The sequence below is a fragment of the Phaenicophaeus curvirostris genome, chromosome 16 (assembly GCF_032191515.1).
Source record: "Phaenicophaeus curvirostris isolate KB17595 chromosome 16, BPBGC_Pcur_1.0, whole genome shotgun sequence".
Lineage (NCBI taxonomy): Eukaryota > Metazoa > Chordata > Aves > Cuculiformes > Cuculidae > Phaenicophaeus > Phaenicophaeus curvirostris.
The window spans coordinates 15,016,411-15,028,657 of record NC_091407.1 but is presented as its reverse complement, the minus strand read 5'-3'; the positions used below and the strand labels follow the sequence as shown (position 1 = coordinate 15,028,657).

The 12,247-nt window shown below is 50.7% G+C and overlaps 1 protein-coding gene and 1 long non-coding RNA gene across 2 annotated transcripts in view; one reads left to right on the top strand and one right to left on the bottom strand.

Moving 5' to 3' along the window:
• Positions 1-2,615: 2,615 nt before the first annotated feature.
• Positions 2,616-4,878, top strand: LOC138727646 (uncharacterized). The gene is made up of 2 exons (XR_011338581.1): positions 2,616-2,676; positions 3,823-4,878. It is a non-coding gene; the product is annotated as an uncharacterized lncRNA (long non-coding RNA).
• Positions 4,879-7,241: 2,363 nt separating this feature from the next.
• TRAP1 (TNF receptor associated protein 1) overlaps positions 7,242-12,247 on the bottom strand; it is a 28,012-nt gene continuing 23,006 nt past the window's right edge. The window contains exons 12-18 of the mRNA XM_069870135.1: positions 11,696-11,843; positions 10,993-11,178; positions 10,299-10,437; positions 9,783-9,868; positions 9,365-9,510; positions 8,307-8,379; positions 7,242-8,048 (exon numbers count right to left, since the gene is read on the bottom strand). Of these exons, the coding sequence (XP_069726236.1) occupies positions 7,947-8,048; positions 8,307-8,379; positions 9,365-9,510; positions 9,783-9,868; positions 10,299-10,437; positions 10,993-11,178; positions 11,696-11,843 (880 nt within the window). The 3' untranslated portion in view covers positions 7,242-7,946. The remainder of the gene's footprint in view (positions 8,049-8,306; positions 8,380-9,364; positions 9,511-9,782; positions 9,869-10,298; positions 10,438-10,992; positions 11,179-11,695; positions 11,844-12,247) is intronic.

Here is a 12,247-nt window from a genome sequence, read left to right as displayed (position 1 = left end):
CTCCTCGCGCGCGCCCTCCCCGCCGCCCCCCCCCCCGCCCCGCACCTCTTCCGCGGGGCCACGACAGGCTCGGCGCGCGCGCGCACCCCCCCCCACTTTGAAACGGGCGCTGCGCGCGCGCGCGCCACAACCGGGATTCCCGCGCAGCCGCGTCCGCGCATGCGCGCAGAGCCCCGCCCCGGGGCGTCGAGAGCGGCCTGGGAGGGGGGGCGGCTCAGCCCGGAGGGGTTCGAGGGGGCATGAAGCCCCTGATCGAGGGGGAGGTGTCCCTGGCAAGGTAAGGGGTGGAAATCTTCCAAGATCCCTGCCAACTCGAGCCGTTCTATGGTTCTGTGACTCAGTTCTGTGGTTCAGTTCTGGGCCCCTCAGCACAAGAAGGATGTTGAGGCTCTGGAGAGAGTCCAGAGAAGAACAACGAAGCTGGTGAGGGGACTGGAGAACAGGCCTTATGAGGAACAGCTGAGAGAGCTGGGGGTGTTTAGCCTGGAGAAGAGGAGGCTGAGGGGAGACCTCATTGCTCTCTACAACTACCTGAGAGGAGGTTGTGGAGAGGAGGGAGCTGGGCTCTTCTCCCAAGTGCCAGGGGACAGGACGAGAGGGAATGGCCTCAAGCTCCGCCAGGGGAGGTTCAGGCTGAACATCAGGAAAAAATTTTTCACAGCAAGGGTCATTGGGCACTGGCAGAGGCTGCCCAGGGAGGGGATTGAGTCACCTTCCCTGGAGGTGTTTAAGGGACGGGTGGATGAGGTGCTGAGGGTCATGGTTTAGTGATTGATGGGAATGGTTGGACTCGATGATCCGGTGGGTCCTTTCCAACCTAGTGATTCTATGATTTTATTGCTCACTGAAATCTGCTTTCAGTGAAGGACAGAAGATGCACAGGGTAAGGACTGCAAGAGGAATAAAAAGCCAACATTCCCTTCCAAACCATTCCATGGCTTTATGACTGGACTTGGAAAGGAGGAACGCTCACAGCACACTGTGTTTTAAAGGACTGGAATCTATCAAAGCTCTTTAAGCCAAAAGAGGGGAGATTGAGATGAGATCTTAGGGAGAAATGTTCTCCTGTGAGGGTGGGGAGGCCCTGAGTTTGACCAGAAGAGCACTGGTGGCTGCCCCATCCGTGGAGGTGCCCAAGGCCAGGCTGGATGGGGCTTGGAGCCCCTGATCCAGTGCGAGATGTCCCTGCCCATGGCAGGGGTGGAACTGGATGGGCTTTGAGGTCTCTTCCAGGCCAAACCATTCCATGACTCTATGAAATACTCCTATGTAGAGAAACATAAATAGGGAAAGAAACAGATCTCACCTGTTCCTGAGCACAGAACTAGCATTTAAAATTGCAGGATCCCAGAACAGTCAAGGTGGGAAGGGCCTTCTGGAGCTCATCCAGTCCATCCCTGCTAAAGCAAGGTCACCCCAGCAGAGGGTGCACAGGAATGCATCCAGACGGGTTTGGATCTCTCTGAAGAAGGAAACTCCACACCTTCCCTGGGCAGCCTGTTCCAGTGCTCCAGCACCCTCACGGGACAGAGGCATTTCCAGTTTGTGCCCGCTGCCCCTTGTCCTGGATCTTAGTTGGCCTCAAGCCCCAGCGCTTCAAACTCCAGTATGAAAATCTTGGCTTAATTAAGTGCATCCTAGTGATGTTCCTCTGTGAATTACAACTGTGTAGGTGCAGGCAGGTCCCTGAAACAGCAACGCTTTAGATACATAGAATAGTTTGAGATGGAAGGGACCTTAAAGCCCATCCAATTCACCCTTTGCCATGGGCAGGGACACCTCCCACTGGGTCAAGGGCTCCAAGCCCCATCCAGCCTGGCTTTGAACACCTCCAGGGATGGGGCAGCCACCACTGCTCGGGGCAACCTGGGCCAGGGCCTCCCCACTGTCATTGCAAAGAAATTCCACCTTATGTCTAGTCTAAATCTACCCCTCTCCAGTTTATACCCGCTGCCCCTCATCCTATCCGTACAAGCCTTTGTAAACAGTCCCTCCCCAGATTTCTTCTAGCCCCTTCAGGTACTGGAAGGTTGCTATAAGGTCTCTCTGGAGCCTTCTCTTCTCCAGGCTGAACAACCCCAACTCTCAGTCTGTCCTTGGATGGGAAGTGCTCCAGCCCTCTGATCATCTTTGTAGCCTCCTCTAGACCCATTCTGTCACACGGGTTTGAGCTGTCTCTGCAGAAAATGACAATTATGGAACTTAAAGGCAGTACTGCCAATATGAAAATATTTTTTAGATAACAGCTTGAATTTGCTGTGCAATGGTATTTCTAGAAAATCTCTTTATCTATTATATAGACATATTTTTCCCTAGTATGCTGCAGTCAGCATGTCTCCAATCTGTGTTCCACTTTATCTCTGCTCAGTCTGATGGGCAGATCGACTGAGCTCTGTTACGACTTGTAACAGTGGCTCCTTGGCAGCTCTAGAGCAGCTTTTTAAAGCTTTTGCTACAAGCTGATTCAATCCATGTCAGCGGTGATTAGAGAAGCAGCTGTGGGGCCAATTCCAATGAGTAAAGTTTAGGTTTTGTGCTAGTTTATTGTGTTAACCTGCCTTTCTCCTAGACTTCAGCCATACTGCATGTCAGAGCTCAGCAATATGTCCAGCACCTCGAGTCTCTTGAAAGGGCAAAAGAAGCAACAGTGCAGCATTTTCCTCAAGAGCAGGTTTGGTATGTTGTTTTTTTTCCTCTAAAGTGTGAATTTTGGGACAGCACATGCCATCATATCCAAGTCCTCTTGCAAGCCTGCCAGAAAAAGATGCATGTTTCCGATCAGTAAGTGACACAGCTCCAATTAGAGAGTGTGCACATCGAATTAACTTGTAACAAACCAAAGTTTGTCTTGTTGTCCTGGGAGGCGAAATCAAACATAATTTCCAAGAAGGATCACCATTGTTCAGCAAGGGCACTGGGCATTAAACACAAGCTAAGAATCTCTAAACACATTAAAAAATGCAGTGCCCAACTAAAACCGAAAACCCTTGGTCCCTTGCAGCACACTGGAAGTTAATGGAGAACACTTGCTTTGTAAAACAGCTCCTAAACCACTTGGGAGAGAACAGGTCTGGTGACCAAGATACAATAGCAAAACAGAATTCAAGTTGAATCTCCTGCTGCCTCCTCTCACAGCTGTGACTTCCCGAGTTTCTGTAGATTTAATCTGGACAGTTCCATGAAGGGTTTACTTACTGATTTCCTTCTGGATCAGGTTTTAACTCCAGTTACCTCTCATTTACTGCAGCTGCCAAAGGAGAACCAGGCTTTGCTTGGTTTCACAGACGGCTGCTTTGTTAACTACCACTTCCTGACCTCAAATCCCTTAGCAGATCATGTCTTGATATTGGAATAACGTTGGGCAGCTGTGTTTAACAATTGATTTTGCCATCTAGATTTAAAAAGAGGGAGAAAGTCCTTCTTTGACCCATTTTTCCACCCTTCCTGCTGCTGTACGTAGATCCAACAGCAACAAGGGGATCAGGAGTTCTTACAAACCTACATACTTACAGAAGTCTTTGCTCCTTGCACTCCCGCCAACCTCTCAACCAGGACCAATGACTTCTTTACCCGTTCCCACCTCTTCACATTTCCAGGAGCAGCACAGTGGGAAAGGGCTCGGGATTTGAGATAAAATTCCTGTTAGAAATTACTGTCCAGGCAGGCACACTGCCCTCCTGGCCTGGACTGTGTTGGAGTCACAGCATCAACCACTACATAGTCTAGAGAAGATGGTAGTTAAAGCGTAAAAGGAAAATCAAATCATGATTCCGATTGCAGAGGGAAAACAAGTGACTTTTTCTCTTTTTTTTTTTCTGGAAGGAAAGGTTCCGGCTGCTGCAAGAGAAGGAAACCCCATGTTCAGTCCCTTCCAGGAGCATCAGGAGTGAGCTGTTCTGGGCCGAGAAAGACAGCAAGGCAGATTTTAACATGCCATCTTCTTCTCCCCAAGCAATAGGGGAGACAACCAGATGGAAAGGACTTTGTACAGGATCATTCCCATAAGCAGCCAAGCTTCCAGGCCTCTTCTGAAATCCCAGGAATTCTTGAACCAGGGGTTTACTGAGAAAGCACATGATGTCACCAGATAATGTTTGGGCAGACCCAGAACTGCCCTGGGAAGGGTTTCCAGGTGAACTGGGTTTTGGGCAGAGAGGTTTTTGAAGCTGCTGTTACATTTGTGTTGATTGCCTCATTCAAACCCAGCAGGTACTTGTCTCTGTGCCTCTGGATCCCGGATGAGGCTTGTTTCACTTTGTGCTCGGGTTCTTGAGTCCAGATTCACCATGTTTCCTAGGGAAATTCATTGAAGCTCCATGCAGCCCTTATTTGTAGAGTAGGAATAATCCTGACTTGCATCACAGGAGAGCGGGAGGATTCATTACAGTTCTGAAGATCTACAGAAGTGCTAAACATTATTAATGGCTCCCAAGCCTTCTTCTTTTGGAAACAGTGGCCATTTCTTCCCATAATGTTTTAAACAGTTGCTGCTCAAGGAGCTTAGATTGCAGATTCCTGGCCTGCGGTTTGTCCATAAATCATAGTCCTGGAGCCTGCCCAAGACACTCTCGATAGTCTCAGCAGGAAATCTGGACAAGAAAAAACTCTTTTCCCAATCTGGCCCAGCAAAGTACTTTATGGGCTGGTCCAGTTTCATGGTCCTGAGCCAGACGCGAGAGGGCTTCTGGCCAAGTTTAAAAGCATGAGGTCTCAGGAATGTCCTTTCAAAATGGATTTCGCTGCCTATAAATATTTTCCATCTCCTGCCCTGGAGGATACAAGTTTGACTCCATGGCTGATGAGCCTGAGCAGAGCGGGAGAGACAGCCGCGCTCTTTATCATCAATAAAGCACAGAAAAGTTTATCTTGTAGAAAAAACCCAACCGATGCTCAGTCATTTCTGAAAAAAAAAAATAAATTCTGGCCCAGACAATACCAACAAAAAGAGACAGGCAGCAGTTAATAAGGTCCTAGTAAAAATCAAACCCAACAGATCAATTTTCTGCACAAAGCAGGGTTCAGCATTGCTTCCAGACAGGAAACCAAATAAGCTCCGTGAGATACTTCCAGTTTGGAGATCCCCAATTCCATCCCAATGGGAAATATAGAAATCTGGTAGAGCAAATGCAGAAGCAAAGGACTCACGTAGCCCATGCTGGGCACTGCACAGTGCCATTCCCACACATTTCATGTTCCTGAAACTCTTGGTTCACCTTAATGTGCTACAAGAATCAGGGGGCGCTATTCTTGTTGCAGGTAGAGCACAAGTAGGATGGAAAACAGTTAGTGATACAACACTTTTGAGGATGAGTAATACAGTATCTGAGTGGAGAGGATGAGAGCTGGAAAGTATGGGAGCTGGAGGAGCACAACTGCAGCTTCACCACTACAAAGAACGCTGAAATCTGATGTAAGATCCATACAAGGCTCCTCTGCTTGCACAGCATGTTCTGAGGTTGTACGGAAAGCGAAAAATTGGGCTCTAAACAGCTTTCCATGCCTCTCTTTTACCATCGCGCTTGAGACAATCCATCCTTTACACTGCTCATTTGATAGAATCACAGAATCATTAAGGATTGAAAAGACCTCTCAGCTCATCCAGTCCAACCGTGCCTGCTAAACCATGTCCCCAGGTGCCACATTTGTTGAACCCCTCCAGCGATGGAGACTCCCCCACTGCCCTGGGCAGCCTCTGCCAGGGCTCCACAATTCTTGTCAGTGAAGGCATTTTTCCCAATATCCAATTTAAACCTCCCCTGGCACAACTTGAAGCCATTTCCTCTCATCCCTTGTTACTTGGGAGAAGAGATCACACCTCTCATTTGATGACAAAGGTGACAAAGGGCAGGTTTGTATTCCACGAACAAGAAACCTTATTTAGTCTTTTAGTCACAGATCTCTCATGGCAAAAAAAAATAAAAATAGCACCTTGAGGGCTGCTGGGATTCCTGAGGATTCCCAGGACTGGAAAGGTTAAAGACGTGTCAGACAGTTCCTGGCCCTCTTAGAGCAAGAAGGCTCCGTTTCTCACTGCATCAGATTTTATAGACAAGCACCCAGCTTCAGATCAGGCACGACACCCAGAGGCCACTTCCAGCCCCTCTCAGCACCCACCGGGTGACCCAGCCTCCAGGCTAACCCTGCTGCACCGTGAGCATCAGAAAACCACCAAAGGTTTTCATTCAGTTTGTGTTCATGAAAAACGCTGTGCTGTGAAGCAGCCACATTGCATTGCCCCTTCCACGTGTCCTACAAGGCTCTGTACCTCCACAAACACACATCTTTCCTGGGTATTTACGTCAGTTTTGATGGCAAAGGATCGTGCATTTACTTGGAAGCCAGGAATGCTGCCCAGACTCCACAGGGTGCAGCTGAACCCCACATATGTTGGCCACTTTGAGGAGCAAACCCTTCTGCAAGTCCATCTGTGCCAGCTTTGCTGCCGCTTTACTCCTCTAAACTTCAAACAGAGACAATTTAGGGGTATTTTGTTATTGCACAATCAAGGAATCCCAGCATAACCAAAAGATGCCTTTGGTATCTTACCCGGAGCTGGATCACGACCTGTGTACTCTAGCTGAGCTACGTAGCTACCCTACGGATGTAGGTGGCTCCTTGCTCCTCTAAACATCCCCTACACGATCACATTAGCTCTTCTTCTGCATCTGAATAAAAACAAAATGTAGGTGATGTTAATAAAACCTCTGAAATGGCAGCCCAAGCAGCAGACCCTCCTCATTCCCCTTTGCACCACCAGGCTTCTTGTAGCTCATCACAGCTCACGGTGTTCCGGGAAAGAGCTGGAGCCAGCAAAGCATCCAAACAGTTAACCAAATCCAGGTCTAGAATCTTGACCTGACAATTTAAAGATAAGCTAAACCACCATCGCAGCTGGCTCAGAGCCCCCACAGGGCAGGAGGACTTGTTCTTGTAAATCAGTTTGCATGGTATAAACCACAGAGGGAAATCCAGTGTTGTATTTTCTGTTACAAAGACCTCTCCTATTGAACAGCCGTCGCTCCTCAGAAAGGATTCAAAGGGCTAAAATTCCATTTTCAGACAAGGCTAACAGGGTCCGGAGCTGCAGACCCTCCTGTCTTCCTACTGTGGTTTCAACAGCCCTCTTCTCCCACCCGTCCAGCTCTTGATGCCCTGAAGAGCCAAGCAGGATCTGGAGAACCCCCCAAAAAAACATCAGATGAAAGACACAAAGACCAACAAATAAGGGGAAGAGAGAAGAGTGGAGGGGTCTGGAAAAGGAGTTTATTTACCATAAATACAAATGAGTTAGACACGCAGCTTATCCCATAGAAGAGGGAAAGCCCCTGGAGACTCTCCAGAAAGCCACATTCTGGAAAACCATTTCCCAGCTACTTCCCTTTCTCCACAGCAAGACCAAGATGAACTCAGTATCCGACAGCTCAGTGACCTTTTCTGCCATGGGATTGTACTGATGTGTCCCACCAACGGTATCTGTGTGTGCTAATGGCAGCAATCTGTCTCCACGCCCACAAACTCCTCCTGTCCGGTCAGAAGTGGAGGCTTCTTAGCAAATTAATTAATTGTGAGTGCTCGTTTGGAGCTCGACAGCATCCCAGGATTGGGGCTGTATTCACAGACCTAACTGGGAATCTTGCTGCCAATACCTGTTATGGGAAAGGCGATTTCTAGAAATGGTAAGAAAGGAGGCTCTTCAGGCTTGTGTAAGAAATTTGGGCACATTGTTTTAGCAGCAACCCCTGGATTTTGTTCCCACTGAGAACGTGGCACTCTGAACAGGCTGATGACACAATCTAATAATTGCAACTGGCTCCTTCCTGTCCAGTGAGGGGTGAAGTTCCCTGCATTCCCCCGGCCCTCTGCCTTGTAAGCCCCTTGCTGTACAGAGGGACAACGCTTGAGGAGAGAGATATCGGCACAGGGTTCATCCTTCAGTCTTCAGTGGCTCAGTTTCTTTCCAGGATTTTGGTGAGGAGTTCGTTCAGCCGGCTCACCATTGGCCTGGGGTCCTCGTTCAGTCCTGCTGCTATCATGGCATTCTCATAAACCTGAAACAGAGAAGAAAGCATTAAATAAGCAGCGAGAGCTGGATGAGAGCAGGGGAGGAAGCAAATGCTGCTGTTCAGGACTTGCGTGCTGAGACCAAGCATGTCCTCTAGGCCACTCGGAAAGAAAAACATGGACCACGAGTGCCAGAAACACCACAGAAGGATGTGATTCCTGCCCACCACAAAGGCTCCACCCTGCTCCCTGCCAGCTGGCTCAGCAGAGGACGGCGATGCTTCTGGAGAAGGCCTGGCTCTCACCTGATCAAGCAACAGCTGGGCCAGATCAGGCTGACTGTCCTTCAGCTCGTTAAGCTTCTTAATCAGAGCGTGCCTGTGAGAGTGAGAGAGATCAATGCTGAGGCCTGGTATTTTTGGACACAAGGAGAAATTTATTTCCAGAATGAGCAGCTAAGCCAAGGTGGGACACGAAAGGTTCTACCTAAAGGTCCAAATACCTCCAACTTCCTCGCTCTTGTTCTGGGGGCTTCTCTCTTCGCTCCCACCCAGTGCCCGTAAGCCCCACGGTCCTCAGAGGGCTGGGCGCAGTGCGTGAGGGTGACTCACATGGACTGTGCCTCATGGATTAAGACACTGTAGCACACACTGCGCTTAATGGGGAGAGTTCTGCTAACTGGGAGCCTGACATTGCTGCCTTTGCCTCCACCCCACAGGCCTAGGACTGGTATCCATCATACAATAACACAATCACAGAATGGTCTGGGGTGGAAGGGACCTCAAAGTCCACCCAGAACCAACCCCTGCCATGGGCAGGGACACCTCCCACCAGGTCAACATGATCAAAGCCCCATCCAGCCTGGTCTTGAGCCCGTCCAGGGATGGGGCAGCCACCACTGCTCTGGGCAACCTGGGCCAGGGCCTCCCCACCCTCACAGGAAAACATTTCTCCCTGAGATCTCATCTCAATCTCCTCTCTGCCAGCTTAAAACCATTTCCCTCGTCCTGTCCCTGATCAAGAGTCCCTCCCCAGCTTTCCTGGAGTCCCCTTCAGTACTGGAAGCTGCTCTAAGGTCTTCCTGCAGCCTTCTCTTCTCCAGGATGAACAATCCCAACTATCTCAGTGTGGCCTTGCCAGGGAGGTGCTCCAGCCCCTAGATCATCTCCGTGGCCTCCTCTGGACTCATTCCAACAGCTCCATATCCTTCCTGTGCTGAGGACTCCACAACTGGAGGGCTCTAGGTGGGTCTCACGGCAGTGGAGCAGAGGGGCAGAATCCCCTCCCTAGCCCTGCTGGTCCCACTGCTTGGGATGCAGCCCAGAATAGGGTTGGTGCCAAGAGCTGTGTTGCTCACTCTTACCCTGTGTTGATCTCCAGGGTGGGCTGCAGGAGCTGGGCACGCTCCTCTTGGGTCTTGGCCAGCTGCTGCATGCGAAGAAAGTGTCGGGCAGCACCCATCTCGAGCACAGTGATCATGGCAGGGTGAGTGTCCAGTCGCGTGGTCACCTGCAGCAAAACTAGCAATCAGTGCTGAGATGGAAAATGCACATGGGCTAGAGGTGGAGGATGCTCAGGGAGTCGGGGGCTCCCCAGCACAGATCCACACCAAGCCCCTGCATGATTCATCCCAAGCCCACAGGGGCTAATCCAGCTGGAAAGTTGGGGCTCAACCGGCCCCATCAGTCAACCTGGGAATTCCCCAGTCAACCACCATCTTTTTCCCTAGATTATGATCCATGGATCGCCCGTCCTCGGTTTCTCAGGCACACAAGACCTACCTTAACACCAGTCACACGAGATCCTAGGGCATTTCTCATCCAGGCCATCAGATCCTCTGCCTCCTTCTCTGTCAGACGTTCTGTAGCTGGCAGGGGAGAGAGGGCACAGCTGAGCATGCAGCAATCACACACCAGCGTACAGGGAGCTGTACTCCTGAGCTCAGTCCCTTTTGTGGTTCCATTTGTCTGTTGTCTTCTGGGAATGGGAAGGCAGCACTACTCCGCACACACCTATGTGTCTGCCCCCATCCCAGGCTGAGCCGTACCCAGAGAGGACAGGCTCATGCCCTACCTGCCTCTGCCAGGGCACCAGACATGTGTCTGTGGTTAAAACTCAAATCACGAAACTCCAAATATGAAAGGGATCTGCAAGAACTACGAGCTGCCTCAGAGCGTGAGAATACTGGGATGGAGAGGAGAGCTCTTGCTCGCATGCTCAGGAGCTGCAAGAGTGCTGGAGGAGGCACAGGGCAGCAGGACACACCAGCAGGAAGGGCCAGGGGAACCTCACAGTACCTGGGTGGCTCTCTTCAAACTTCTCTTCCTTATAGTGATCAACAACAATATCCGTCTCCACCGAGATCAGCTTTTTCTTGTCAAACTCCCGAAGGTGCAACAGTGTCAGCTCATCAAATTGCTCATAGCAGAACAGGACCTGGGCCACAAAAGGGGAAACAGCAGATTGTTTGGGATCTAACAGCATCTCCGCCTTCCTAAGGGAACTCCGCACCAAACAGCGAGAACGTCACAAGGGAAACCATCAGGCTCAATCCCACAGTGGTGACTGCTCAGGGCTCCAAATGAAAGCAAATGCTTGGAGGGCTTTGTTCCCATGGGTGGCAGGTCTGGAGCTGAACAAGTCCTGCTGCCCTACGTACAGGGAGAACCAGCACCAGCTCCAGTCCTGAGACAGAGGACACTGGTAACGCCATTATCAGCCCTGCAGAGCAGCTCTTGGGCTCTAGGGTATCGAACAGACATCAGAACTAGATGTCTGCATGAGGCTTAACCCGCTTGCACAGTGGGACGGCCCCTTCCTGGCCTCACACCGCAGCAGCCAGGCTGAGCGGAGACAGTGGAGCCTGGACAAAGACGCCACAGCAGTGGGGACTGTCACAGGCCCTGCTTGGCTCCCAGGTCCAGGTCAGCCCTGCCCGTGGGATGCGGTGGCTCAAGGTGTTCCCCAGGCTGTGATAAGCCGCTCACGCACCTCCATGTCCTTCTTCTTCATGGCCTCAAAGTACGGGGAGTGCTCGGCCAGGTGCCGGTTGGGTGCACACAGGTAGTAGATGTTTCTGCTCCCTGCCTTCATGCGGGAGGCGTAGTCGCTCAGGCTGGTCAGTTTGCCTGCAGGCAGGGCGGACGATTCATAACGGAGCAACTTTGCTATGTCCTCCTGGAAGAAACGTGCTCCTGTGAGCTGACGACAAGTGACCATCGGTCGCCCTGACCATTCCCAGCCCCAGGAATTCCCTCTGTAGCATCCAGGCCTGTCTGCAGCCCTGCAAAAACGCTCAGGGGATTCAGAGTGTCTCCTCCTCTGCTCCAGATATTAAGGAGACAGAAAAAGTGACCTAGACAGGATGTAGGTCAAGCTGCCCTGGAAATGGGAATGCAGGCAGAGGACAGCAGTAGGGGAAAGCCCTACTTTATTGCCTGCTGTAGCTCATATTGTACAGGGAGGGCTGGCAACACCGTGTGGGTACAGAGACTCTGCAGAGTCTCGAATTAAGTGGGAAACAGCACCCAGTCAGAAAGAGTGGGAGTTTGGGCACTAGAGAATCTGTAGGTCTTATTAGAGCCAGGGACACAAGTTATGGCCAGTAAGATTGACAGAAAAGCAGGAGCCCCCCTCGTCCCAGGCCACGGCAGAATCCTCCCCACTAGCTGCAGTGCTTCAGAACTCCTGGTACCTTGACATCCTGCTCTGCGATCGTCACAATCCCCTCTCTCATGAACATCCCGTAGTCCTCAAAGAATTTGGCATATTTCTCAGGGTCCTTCTTGCTCTGGTCGATGAAGAACTTGATCAACCTCTTCTGCAAAACATCTCGGAGCTTTCTGCAGCAGAAGCAACCCTTGTTAAAGACAGCTGCTGGACCAAGACAAAAGGTTTTAGGTGAACATCCCTCTCCCTGTTTGTGATGCATTTGTAAACATGAGGACAAAGAAGAAACTCTTACTCCTTGGCCCTGCATCTGTTCTTTGTATCTCAGTCAAGAGCAGCTCTTGAGTGACAGAGATGATGCAGGGACAGGATGAGGAGGAATGGTTTGAAGCTGAAACAGGGGAGATTTAGATGAGATCTTGGGAAGAAATGTTTTCCTGTGAGGGTGGGGAGGCCCTGGCACAGGTTGCCCAGAGAAGTCATGGAAGACCAGGCTGGATGAGGCTTTCAGCAACCTGATCCAGTGGGAGGTGTCCCTGCCCATGGCAGAGGGTTGGAACTGGATGGGCTTTAAGGT